This window comes from Gymnogyps californianus, chromosome 16 (assembly GCF_018139145.2).
Source record: "Gymnogyps californianus isolate 813 chromosome 16, ASM1813914v2, whole genome shotgun sequence".
NCBI lineage: Eukaryota > Metazoa > Chordata > Aves > Accipitriformes > Cathartidae > Gymnogyps > Gymnogyps californianus.
This window is the reverse complement of record NC_059486.1, coordinates 7,615,226-7,629,141: the sequence shown is the minus strand read 5'-3', so window position 1 is coordinate 7,629,141 and position 13,916 is coordinate 7,615,226. Positions and strand designations below refer to the sequence as shown.

General features: G+C 40.1%; 1 protein-coding gene across 1 annotated transcript in view; it reads left to right on the top strand.

Moving 5' to 3' along the window:
* Positions 1–13,916, top strand: part of ARVCF (ARVCF delta catenin family member) — a 171,610-nt gene that overhangs the window by 101,572 nt on the left and 56,122 nt on the right. Inside the window, 1 exon segment of the mRNA XM_050907019.1 lies at positions 3,321–3,504. Coding sequence (XP_050762976.1) covers positions 3,321–3,504 — 184 coding nt within the window.

Below are 13,916 nucleotides of genomic sequence, written 5' to 3'. Positions count from 1 at the left end.
TGTTTTCTATGAAACATTTGAGAGATGGGAGGCAGACGAGAAATTGTAAAGCTTGTAAACTGTTGGGGTTTTTTTCTTCAAAGGGGATGGAGGGAAAGGCATTCTGTTTAACTCCAGTCACCATTGTCTGGTAGCCACTCAATAAGATCGACAGTCAAAATGTTTGCCCTAAATGGTTTATTGCATAAATTGCAGTCAGCCTTTTAATAAAAATTCTGGATGAGTATGTGCAAGAGATCCTTTTGTAGGGGCAGGTAGTTCTCTTGGTCTGGATGGGGTTACTAGCATCAGCAAAGCTGACTTGTGTGTGGTAGATTGGCAGGTTAGTGCTGTTGTCAGTGTTGCAGTCCAGTTAGAATACTACTGAATCCCAGTTGCATTTAGTCTCTTGAAATAACTACTGGTGAATGAGAATATAGGAGAAGAGGGAGTTTGGAGGTAAAGATTTTATTTTACACATTGGCGTTGAAAGTATTGAAATCTAGACACAAATCTCATAAGTCTTAAAACAAGCAAAAGATTTGAGTAATGGGAAACTTTTGTACAATCCTGTAATATTAGAGCTATTGGAAATTTTATAGGTTTTTGGCTTTTTAATTATATGTCTGCCTGATTCTTCTTAAGCAGTGAAATTTGCCTTTGTAGTTCCACTATACAGATAACACGGTATGTCACTCCAGGAAAGGGGAAAAGGCAGAATCTCATTTCAGGTGCAAAAGACGTATGTGCATTTAAGGAAAGAGCTCTTAAAATTGAAGGGTTGTCAGATTTTAAAACTTAGCTCTTCCACACACAGATGATTTTGAATCTCCACATTGCTTCCAGTTGCAATATTTTGCAGTTACAAAAGAACAGAAATGCAGGATCCTTACGAACGCTGTACTAGGTTCCTCAGTTGATGCCATCTTTTCCTAATAGTGTTTTTTTGACCCCTGCAAATAGAAAATGCTCCATTTATGATTCTGTGAGGGAACCCTGACACAACCCTCCTGAACTAGGGTATTCTGCACCCACTGTTCTCAGTTTGAATCGAGGCTTGCTCCAGAGATTATTATCTTGTATAATTTCCTGGGATTTATCCATCTCGTTCAGTGCTGGATGTTTGGATTTTGCATTTGAATTTTGAAGTACTGCGCCAGCAATGCATTTAGGGATTTAATTGTAATTATTATTTTTATATCAGTGACTCTGATATGCTTAAGGAATTGGTGTACAATAACTAAAGAAAGACTGTCTAGTGAAGTATTTAAAATTAATTGGGTAGCTTATATGTCAGTTTTTATAGTCTTATTATAAATATTGACTTGCCTTTGTTACTTGTATGATGTATATTTTTGAGCCAATGTTATGAGAGGTAAAGGCTTTCTTCCACAACAAAATGGGGCCAATTAGCATTTTCTGCTTGGTTTTGGGTTTTTTTTCTTATTGTCCATTGTTTGGTGTCTTGCAATGACAAAGGGTGGTTTATTGTAATGAGTACAAAGAGAAAATTTAATTCATATTTCACCTATACAGTCTTGTTTGAAAGCTAAAAAAAGTAGGTTATAAAAATCTCATACAGTGTGTTGTCTATGAATGGCAAGGGGAATAAGCCAAAAAAGCGGTATTTTTGTATGGTTTTAGAAAAAGACTGAAAGAAACATTATGGTGTTCATTCTCTTGTCTGCCTAAGAGTTTCTTTATTAATTAACATGGTCTCCTGAGTCTGAACAGATGCCTGGATTTTGTAAAGATCAGTTTGAATAGGAGACAACATGGCACTTGACTTCTGAGGCTCTGCTAATCATCAGCCTTTGAGGTTATCATGTAAGTGTGAGTCACTACTCAAATGGAGATAAAATTCCCATCCTGGCCTGGTACCTGTCGTGACCCTATATGGATAATACTCTGATATTAAAATAGGACGTTTGGCATTTGACACTTCTAACTTGTAGCAGTGAAAGCCTGAGTGTGAAGGAGAGTTCCCACAAGATACCTGCCTTCGCTCGTTTGGAGGTAGGTGTGGTGGCTCTGGCGGTTCTCCGGCATGCTGGATCATTGCACAGTTGCAGACTCCCTCACTACTACATGCTTTCTGTTGACTGACAGCGTCCAGCAAGTCCATGTGTGTGTTAGACTGTGTGATAAAAGTAAGAGATCCAAAATCTTTTTCCAGTCATTTTTAAAGTTTGAAAATTGTAGGTTTTAAAACTTGGAGTGATTGAAGGGGACTGAAACAAAAGGTTGCACTTTTACTGTTCTTTTGTGTTTTGCTTTAGAAATGTATGCTAAGAGGTAACTACAATTTGCACTGTAATATGCACAAGTTCACAGTTGTAGTAACACAGGGAGCCTCAGGTTAATACTGTATCAACTTAGGAACGATTTCCTGTGTGTTCTGGGGAACCTAGCTTTTCCGTTCAGTCTCTCTGAAATTTTGCTAGTCTTCACACTTTTCCTTGGAGATCAAAAGTGTGCATCTGGCTCCTTCCAGGTGTTGTTACTGATAGTTCTCAAATGTTACCAGGCTGGGCCTATGCAGAAATTATCTCTGAAGTGAATGTCCTGTTTTAGTCCTAACCTAATGAGCAGTAACTGTCAGGACACTGATACAAGCCTGCTGGGAAGTTGTATCGCTTATCTAAGACTGGGTATTTTCACAGTTGTAAGGCTGTTCTCTGTTATGTTGTTTTGATGTTTGACTTCTATCTACTTTGGCTCATAATTGAGGTACAAATGGAAAGACAGAGGAGTTTTGGTTCTCCAGCTTCTTCAAGGAATCATATGCTTGTGACACCAGGTGATCTGAACACAGATACTGCCTGCGACAGGAAAATGTGAAAGTAAATAAGAGAGGAGTCTTGAATGAAATATTGTCTTGTGCAGAGTATAAGCGTAAGATCAATGATCCTTCATAAATTCATCCCTGCTTTTAAGACTTGCTCAATATACTTGTCTGTTGGACTGGATGAATTCTTACTTTTTGAGGCATAGCTAGACTTAAAAGTGTAACAAAATTTGTATATAGCAGAAAAATCCTATTAATCTCCAACAGCACATCACATTTACGTACTCTGTTGTAGGACTTGATGACTTCAACAATACCCATGTCTTAATAAAAGTGCTTCCATGCTTTTGGAAATGTTTCTGTTGCAGCGACTGTGGAATTTTCCCTAAGCTATGTGCTAGTCTGGCGTCTCATCAAGTGGTTTTGCCTTTTCGTTTAGTTTTATTATTTAACCTTCTAGTGATTCTCTGTGAATCTAGTGATTCTATTTAATTTAGAGATTTTAAATAGTAGTTATTCTCTTGTTATTTAACAATCAGTGTTTCTCCTGCAGGGACCCTGTGGAACTTATCCTCCTATGAGCCCCTGAAGATGGTCATCATCAACCATGGTCTGCAGACACTTACCAATGAGGTGATTATACCCCATTCAGGCTGGGAGAGTGAGCCAAATGAGGACTCTAAGCCTCGTGATGCTGAGTGGACAACTGTCTTCAAGAACACTTCTGGTTGCTTACGGTAAGGCAGAACTGTGAAGTATTAATCTGTTCACCACGTCCTGTGTTTAGGATTTTGTTAAAATTATTTTGATTCAAAACAAAGTATCATATATCTTTCATTTTTGCAGAGAGATCCCCATTTCAGTGGCCACAATAGTAATGCTTGGAGGTATTTGCCTGCCACAGACTCTCTTGTTGTAGGACTTGTCAACGTAGGTCTGTCCAGTGGGGTTAGTGTGAAGAGTAGGTCATTTATCCACATTGGGGGGAGTGGATCTATATAGGGCGGTGTATAATACAATGGAGAGTGACCCAGGTAAGGTTAACTGCCAAGCTAAGCACAAAAAAAGCCATTTTGCAATGCAAACTGTGCTGCAAGTACTGAGAATCACACTTTCATTTGTCTATTGTACTGTGATCCGTGGGCTGTTTCTACAAATTTTTAGTACCTTCTGTGCTTCCCTTGATGGTGCTGTTTTTATTTACTTGAAAAGTGTGTTTTCAAACAACTCCCTTCTTGGTTTTAGGCCTTCTCCTATCAAAAGGCGTTTTTCTGCAGGTGCTGGCGAACTGGTTTCATGGAATTACACTGAGCCTGAAACATGGATCCATTTTTAGCCACAAACACTTTTGTGGACACACTCCTGTTTTAAGCTAAAGTGACTAAGGACTTATGGGAAATTAGTTAAGAACCTGAATTACTGACCATTTAGAAACCTATTTCTAATATTCCTTGCAAAGGAGCCTTTTCTGGTTAGAAATTGTATTTGCATTTCTGAGAGCACTTTGAGAGTAGGACAGTAGATGCTAGAAGCTGGGGTCAGGAGGAGTCCTAATGCAGTCTGAAAAACCTGAAGAACCAATGTTCCCTAAACACAGAGTCTTTCATTTTGCTTTTCTTTGAGATAAAAGAGTGGAGGTGCCCTGTTAGGTTCTTCAGCTTTATGATGAAGTCAATTAGTTTGAACAAAACTAATAAAGATTTGGCATCGTACCTTCTGTTGCTCTGAAGTATACTTCTGTCAGATTTCTACTGATTAATGCATCTTCGGAAGTTGGTTCATTTCTGTTTCTTGGGCTTGTGGTCTCTAGATTGCAATAACTATTCCCCTGAGTAACTTCCCAAATGAAGAAAGTAATGAAAAGTGTTCTGAAAGGGCCCATTACTGAAATTATTTGCAGTCCCACTGGAAACTAAGAACCTTTAAGTAGGCTCCAGGCATCATAGGTTTTTACTTACTAGTGTCTCATTTTCTAATGGTGTTCTGCAAGAGAAAATTAGTCATGGTGGGGGATAAAAGGATTATCTCAATGAATATGAGATTCTCCAGTAAGTGTAGACAATAAATTGATCATTAGTAGACTAGCCTAATCCACATCATAAATTTTTATTAGTATGTGGATCCACTTGAATTTCTACATTCCAGGATAGCTGGGGGGGGGGGGGGTTGTTTGTTCTTTCTTTGGTTGGGTTTTTTTTAATTTTAAAGGTACTGGTTTTACAGGACACGCAAAAGCTTGTGCCACTTTGGACATTGTATTCTTAAGGCTAATGAAGAGGGGTGTGGAGCATAGTAATACTGAGATACGTTAGTTAAAGAATTTGAACTTCTAGTAATTAAAAGTGATCCTGATGCACTTCAGGTGCATCAGGACAGCAGCCAGTGAACGGTGACTGCTTCTGTTGTTGAAGGGGGAAAATGTATTTCAGTCCTTTCATCTGTAGTCTCTGCTGTCATAGTCATGTGGGACTATGTGCTTCCTTTTGGAAAATTTGAAGCTTCAGTCGGATGTGGGGCAAGGTGATTTCATGTTTGAAAGTAGTTGCTTAAGGTAAATGGAGACATGATGGCAAGTTAGCAGGGAAAGGTAATCTGAAAAAGGTAGTTTGTCCATGTCTCTGTTGTGCCGTGGAGAGAGCAACCTCTTGCATAGGAAGGGAAGAAAACTGTCTTGCTGTCTCCTTACTTCTTGCAGTGAGATAAAGTGAGTCCAGGACAACAGACAAAGATGCAGGAGTAGGTGAGATATGAGCTGTCTTTCAGTTGATCGTACTTCTTGTTACAATGTCAGTGATACTACATACCTTTTGTAGAGCACTTGCAGATCTAGGGATAAAAATGGACATATCAAAAGTAATTATCATTACTACTGTTGGAAATAATTTTGCATTGTTTGTTGAAATCCTCTGCAGCTCATCCTTAAAAGCACCAGCAAGATAAGATAGTTAACACCAGCAGAGAACAAATTGTTGCAACCATCTGTCTGACAGACATCAGTGTTTAAAAACCCCTTTGCCTACTCTTCTCTTGTTGACACAGTAGCTGGTCCTAGAAATTCAATTTTCCATGAAGGGAGCTTATTGCAGACTACAAACGATTTACCAATTTGGTATTTAATTGGGAGGTTAGTCCTCTTGATGGTGTGCCAGCCTCCTTTGTCCGCTTTGGAAGAGAGCCTCAGGTGTGTGCTGCGTTGTCTTCCAAAACAACTGAGAGAATCTTTGAACTTCAGAGGTTTCAGATGTCCTTGCAGTTTAGATGTCTAAGCAGAAGACAGGCGTTATGCATGCAGGACGGCATTCATTTCAGTATCTTTTTTTTCAGTTAATGAAGTTTATCAACAGATGTGGGCGAGTCTGTTTCAAACTCAGTGATTCACAGTGTGAACTGCCAGTTAATTATTTGCCCCCCCTTTTTTTTTTACACTGCTTTTCTCATCTTTACTTTGTTCTTAATCTAGGTCTCTCCTTTGATAAAGTGGAGCCTTGGAAACACTTATATCAAAATAATTGAAAACAAGTAATTTAAAAAAAAACAAACCCAACACTTATTTGCCTTTACCTCTTCTTCAAATCCTGATCCATCCCATTTTCCTTTCCAGTCCTATCCTGTCAACAATACCTTTTTTTCCCTGTGTAATTTGTAAGTCTCTCCCTCCTTGCTTTGGGGAGTTCAGGTGCTGGTGTATGTCCAGGTCTAAGTAGGGCAGGGTGAATCGTATCCTACATAGTCAACTTGGCCTGCATGTGCCTAAGGGTGGATTAACATCTGGTATTAGCAGCACAGATAGTGCAGTGCTGCAGGTGTATATGGGATGGAAGGATGCTTTAGCGTAGGGGTCAGTAATTGGGGTCAATATCTTAGCAGACATCTGAACCTGCACCAGAGTCACTTTACTTGGGAATTAACTTTGCAAGATAAGAGGCATGATCCATGCACTTTTTTGCCCCTTACCCAAAGCTAAGGTAGCTTACTGGCTTTGTATAGCCCTGACTTCTACCCACTTTCTGAAGTAACGAAAATCCATCTGTGATGCTCAATGTTGATTTTAGTCTGTATGGCCAAAGGACTTGCGCTCAGGAGAATGGATCTGTCTGAGCTGCTGTTTGAGAAAGCCCTGTGCGTGATACTGAATAACATTGGACCTGGTCATTTACAAGCTGGAAGTCAGAGAAACTGTGCAAAGTTTGTTATCGTCAAGAAAGCCATTCAAATACTGTCTCTTTTGCCATGAGTTAAATAACTCTGGGATTACCTGTGATACTTATTGATGTCCATACCAAACTACCATAGCTAACTGACAATGTATACGTAGCCAGTAAAACTCAGAGGAAGAAAAGGCAACTGGTTAAGGTTTATATTGACTTCGGAGACCAGTGTTTATTTTAAGGGCTCCTTCTAAAGTTAAGCCTTCTCCCATGACTGTGGCTGTTGTAGGGATCTTTTGAATCCTGATATCATCTGGAACATGATGAGTAAGTTCTGTGTGCCATCCCACTCTCTACTTGACTTGCCAAAAATTCTCTTCAAATGTTTTGAGAATCCTGTATTCCCCTTTGCAAAATAAAGACTTGGCAGCACAGCCAATTTGCGAACTATGATCTGGTAATGTAATTTATTGCATGCTTCTTCTGTAGTCTTTACCAAGAAACACCAAAGTTTTCAGAAACTAGTACAGGTGATGATAATTTTGTCTCCATTCTTATGCTGAGATCAGGAAAAAGATGTTTCCTCTTACATTGCTGTGTTTTGTTTCTAGGGGCAGACCCAATATGATGAATGGATCTGCAAGATCTATAATAATTTGACTACTTAAAATGGTCATGAGCCTTGTGATAGATGCTGCCTTGGGTGCAATTTTATAAAATAAAGGTGGTATTATATTCTGTTGAACCTGTTGAGAGAAATAGGTATGATGGAAATCTGGAAAGGAACAGTAAAAAAGAAAGCAAAGATTGATTTACTGAAATTAAGTGGATTTTTGGTTATGGAAAAGTAGGACTGGGGAAGAAGTAAGGAAGACATTTGCTAGAAGAATCATTAAATATGCACAGATGTTCCTTTATGTCATTTGGAGTACAAGTTTCATGTGTTTGCATTGTATTTTATTCTTAGATATGTGGAGAATGTCTCTTCTAGTTACTGGGGGGAGTTGGTTTGGTTTTTGGTTTTTGTTTTGTTTTGTTTTTTTTATTTAAACCCCTAAATCCCTACTGGGATTTGCAATCCGGAAGCATTCATTTTTAAATTGTACTCTCCTCCAGTTTAAACAATGTAATGATTTGGTGTATCTTAACAAGGCCATTTCATGATCCTTCCTACAACTTTGACCCAGACATTAAGGTGCTTTAGGAGAAGAGTACAAGTTGAATTGCTTGTGGGATTGATGGACCTAAGGCTAGCTCATGTGCACCCAGGCAGTGCCAGAGACCTTTGTTTGCTGTGTCTCCAGGCTTCTCCTAAGGTGCCCCTCTGCTTTAGAGGGGAAGTGCCGCATCTGTGGGTCAGAAAGCACTGCTGCAGTCACGTTATCTTTTTTGTTTTCTGTGTAGATATCCACCCTGATTCCTAGTTCTCTGGAAGCAGCAAGGATTTTAATGGTTTAAAAATGAAATTCATTCTGGGCTTAATTGCTGTTTTCTGCCTAATTACTTCTAATTCTCCCTTGGATTTTTTCACTTCTAAGAGGACAGAGTAGAACTTAGTTCCTAAATTGCCAACTTTCTAGCCTGATTCCTGTGCTAAACTGACCTGCTGTCAACAAATGTTAAATGAATTAATTTGCATAGCAAACAGATGCAAAGTGCTCCTTTTTCCAGGGTACCATCTGTAGTTGCAGCATTTCTTGTCAATTCTCCAAGTACACAGAAATTCGCATTCACAAATTGCCTCAGGGTTCAGAGACCTGGCCGTGGGTGTACAAACACAAACAAACTGCACCCACTTGACTTCCACTAAAAACATGCATTCTTCAGATCAAAATTGCACATAACAGCTTGTCCAACATCAGCTCCTGAGAAGAGAAGGGACAACCTGGTGGCTAGAGCTGCAACAAGAGACTTCAGAAGTATGGATTTAATTGCTGTCCTGCTACTATTCTGACATAATTACAGGCAAGATTAATGGTATAAACCTTTTTGTGGTCTAATTTTTAATAGCCCTATCTCCTTCTGGTTTTGGTGAGATACACGCTCCTAAGTGCCTGAGTGGATCTGGACTTCAGTCACTGATGTTCACTTTCCTGTCTTTAACATGAGATTGGCACCTCTGTCCTTACTTTCCCCTGAGGTTGGTAAATACCAGTAGTTCAAGGATTTTGAAGTGGTTGATCCTAGAGACAACAACTGGGAATAAGCACCTCCTCCTGTAGGTATAAATTAAGAGTTCGGTCCCGTGGAATCAAAACGTAAGAGTTATGGTAAGTGTGAGATATGATGTTTGAAGACATGAGATAAGGACTCGGTAGATTCAGAGCTGAAAACATACTCCACCAGGATGAGACATGATGTATAAGTATCTGCAGGCTCCTGTTACTTCTACGTGCTTCAGAGGAAAGAGAATTGCAGGAGCTTGATAGTAAATCATTAATACTTAGGATGTGCCAAATAGAGTTTTTGTATGAGAATGTTTTAAGGCTTTTTCTAAGGAGGACAGAGAGCATTAAGGTACATGCATGTACATCTTGTCCTGCAGATGTAACTTACAGTGCTTCAGTCATACGTAACACTGCTTAATGGTAATGGATTCATTCCTCGAGTCCGAACGTCTTTATATGCTTGTGAATATATGTATGCATGCAAACACCTACAGCACGCACTGTTTGTAGCAGGAGTGTGTGCGTCTGTGAGACACATGGAGGTAAAGAAAGTTTGTCAAACAGAATCTGTGGTCTTGTTTTGGCAGAAAAGTTCTCTCTTTGCACCCTGGAAATTACTGTATGTGTGTCTCGGTGATACTGGTGTGTCCATTTTTTCTTCCCATCTGCATGCTGAATTTGAGAAAAGAAAGGAAGAAAGGCTGTCAAAGTCAGGTGCTTATGCTCTCCTTTCTTATTAACGATTAATATATGGCTTTTCTCTGAAGAAAAGCACTTGGGAATTTAGAGCTTTCAAAGTGAATTACCTTTGAGCTCTATCCATCTTTAAATCCTGCAGGCATGATGATAGTATCGGTGACAGTCACATAATATTTGTCCTACCTGCGCTCTCATGTACTTGAGGCAGCCTTCATCTCCAACTGACTGAAGTAAGAAGGCACTTAAGTGCAAATCTTTGACCTGGAAGCAGTGTCTAGTGAAGAGCAGGGCGCAGGAGGTGAAGCTCAGGTGATGCTGCTACAGTGCTGCCAGCCGAGCTGCCTTTGGTGTCAGGGGAACTTTGCTTATTGAAGCATGGCAGGACAGAGAAGATAACGTAAATGTGAGTTTTCAGGTGCTGGCTTTTATTTTCTCTTTTTTATCAGCAGCAAATTAGTAATTGAGCTTCACGAGTCTAGCACTAGAACAGAGCCCTCCTTGCAGCAGCTATGTTTCTTCCCCACTCCAAAAAGGATTCTTTGTCAAAGTCATTTGGTTGACTTTTCCTCTTAATCGGTGTGCTCCCCTGTCATAGTTCAAGTAGTCCTTTTGTATGCTTTTGTAGGGCAGTTGTTTAACCAAGGAGGCCTGAACAGGACTTCTTACAAAGCTTAGCACTTCCCTGTCCCACCCAGAGGAGATGAGGGCAGATGCTGCCATGTCTCTGTCCACCCACCCACCGTGCTTGGAGGCTGGTGCACTCGTATTGTTTTCATACTGGGTACAGCCTTTGGAAGATTGCTGCTCCAGAAACTGGAGCTAATGATACTGTCGGTGTTTTGTTGTGCAACAGGTACTTTTGAACTGGACTTTGAGCGAAGGAGTAGTTTTAGAAAGAGAGAAAAACCAAATGGAAATTTGCCTGTGAATCTTCACTTTGGAGGCAGCAAACAGCACGGAAAAGGGAGAAGCTTATCTGCCCAACCCAGACTGGAAAAAAACAAACTCAAATTAAAAACCCACACAATAGAGAGGAGTGAGTGAAGGCAGTTTCTTAATTAGCTTACTGATCCTGTGCAGGATCACAGCATATGGCTGTCCTGGGGCTTATATGATGAGCAGAGCGTTTAATTCGTGCTAGTAAGGAGCTGTTAGGGTTCCTCCTGACAGTTCCTGATGTTTAGCTTGTAATATAAATAAATTATGCATAGATTTTAGCAGCAGAGACATAACCTAGTTACATGCAACCTTAATGCTTTACAGTCAAATCTGAAGTATAAATTTAAAGTTGTGCACTTGCTTATTGCCTTCTGTCATTACTTAGGAATGAATCTAGGTCCCTTCTCCCTTGGCTGTCAGTGAAGGGAATCTACAAAAACGTCTGTCGCTGTGGTGGGATGAAGAGCAAGACTGAAACAAAGCTCACTGCAGTCACTGTAATGGACGTAGTTTGCTTTGGAAGGCATGTGAGCCATGATCCTTTATTAGATAAATACCGCCTCATTTTTGTATTTTTGAGATTCTTTTCACATTGCAGCAAGCATGTGTGATAAAGGAAGCAAAGCCCCTTAGCCTTTCCTCCAAGCAGAGGCTGGAATAGTTTGGAAGCTAAGTAGCCGCTGGGCATCATGGAATTCTTGTGTAGTGTGTTTCTGCATCATTTTACATTACAGGAGAGCAAGCTAAGGCCCTCCGGGTAGGTCATGCAGGAGGTAACCAGTCAGCATTTTGCTGAAAAGGCATTACACGATGTTTTGGATATAGAAAGCCACAAATAACAAAGGATGGACTTGACATCTGTACCTTGTTAAACTGTACTGCTGGCTGTTGAGCCCCTGCTTATTGCAGGGAGCTCTTACAGACAGTGCTGACATGAATGAGACATGTGACAGTGTGCTTTGTAGATCTCTTGCTCTATGCCAGTGTCGCTGGAGCACAGGCTAAGCTTGTGAAGCCCTTTTTCAGGGGTGGCTTTTGGTATGTCCTCTTTTGAGCATTTGACCAACTAAACAAAACCAATCCCTTTATTTAAATAGCTGGAAGGGTTTTACATGCAAGGCAACCAGGGCTGCTCCACTGCTTCTCTCTTGGGTCTAGCTGGTAAGCGGATGCTTAAGTGGAGCAGAAGTCTCCAGTGGGATCTCCTGCCCAGATCTGATACACCTTTTCTCAGTTGAACAGCTGCTCCCTACCTAACGTCACCATCAGTAGAGCTCCCCTTTCTGTTCATTTCATTCGGACTTTGGCTTCTTCCTGTTTTCTTTACCATATTTGTTGCTTAATTTCTGATTCAGCTGTCTGCTGCCAAACTCCATTGTGTTGTACAGGGCTCTTTGACCAGTGCTGCCTGGATCAGGCTGTCTTTGTGTCACAGGCAGCTTCTTTCTTTTTCTCTCTTATTTTCAGAACAATGAACTTAATACCAATTAAACTTTCTGATATTTCATGTGAACTGAAGTATGGGATTCATTCTATTTCTGCATGAAATGATGGAATGATTTTAAAATGCTGTATATTCCTCCTTTGGGACATTCAGTACCTAGAAATATGCTTGGAAATAGAGTACATTTACTGCAATTATTATTTATCAATCTCCTTTGGCTGACATCCAAATAAAAATTTCTTAATAGTGAAGCAAAGTGTGGATGTGGAAGGGTGCTTTTATAGCAAGGGTTCTGACTGTCAGAGTAGCTGGATAGAACAACTAATATATTTAAATTAGACTTGTGAGAACCTTGTAGTTTTTTATCAGCTGACGTATATAAAACTCACTGTGTGGACAGTGAAGCCTCAGTAACGGTGTTAGTCAACGTCTAGCAAGGTGTACGTACTGCCTGTCAGCTCCACCGCAGCATTGCCGTAACTCGGCCCACTGGTGAATTGCCACTCACTCAACCCACCAGGAAACCCCAGCTGTTTGTAGCTCTCTGGCTTGTAAGGATCACAGGTATCCTGATCTTCCTCAGCAGTGCTGAGACAGACTGTATTGGAGCCAACGTTACTTTTTAGCCTGGCAATACAAAAATAGCTATTAGAGGGTTGTTTGCCCAAATGAATCCTACTTTTTACTATTGTAATCTGAGACCCTGCAGTGTGCACGAAGAGGCTGTTGAAAAGAGCTGATCACTGTCTCAGCTTCAGCTCTCATCCACGCTTCTTCCAGAGAAAGGTGGAAATGTTACTAGGAGGATATCTTAAAAATTTCCAGTTCAGCTTTCTATTTATATAAAAAACAAAGTCCCCAACCTGTTGTCTTCATCCCAAGCTGGGTCTCTAAACAAAGTGCTTTTTACACCTGCTGAACTGAAGGAGGATGGTAAGTGTTCAGTAATACTCTAACCTCTGGCGTTCAGCTTCATCTGCAGCGCTGTGGGATAACAACTGATGGGCCTTTCCAGCCAGGTGGCAGGCACAGTAATAGTCTTGGAAATACTAGTTTTAATGTTCAGAGAAAAAACATGACTCTTCGATGCTTGTATCTTCAAGTTTCTCTTTATCATTAAAAAAAAACCAAAAAACAAAAAAGCAAAAGCTCCCCACGTCTCCACTTTATCTTTCACATTGTTAGGGAGAGCACAGTGGGGCATTGCTACATGATTTGCATTGACATAGTGCAAATTAAGTGCCATGCATTTAATTACTTTTAAATCTTTTCTCTTGAGGATAATTTTGGTGTGTGGCACAGATAGTAGTAACAGCTCACCTATCCTAGAGGTGATGAATACCAGCTCTGTTCTGCAGATGTAAATGTTACGTTCAGACTTGCATATTATTAAGAAGACTATTTGGTGATAATGATAACCTTATCTAAAGGATGAACAGATTTCTCAGCACATTCCCGACCATTTTCTGAAGTCTTTAATACCAACAGACTGGATTCCTACCTTGATGTGTTTCTATGCTGGTAGGTATTTACTTTTATTTAACATTTACTTAGTGCTCCTCTGTTTTTTTTTCCCAGGGAAAGCATATATTTGAACATCCTTACAAATCCTCTTTCACTAGTCCTGTCTACAGTCTGGACTCCAAGAATTTGAGGAAGAATCCAGGTTGCTTTTTCCAGCTAAAGGCTGGGGATTTAAAATCTCTGGAATGACGTTCGTGCTTTACTGTTTTACATAAAATCATACAGTT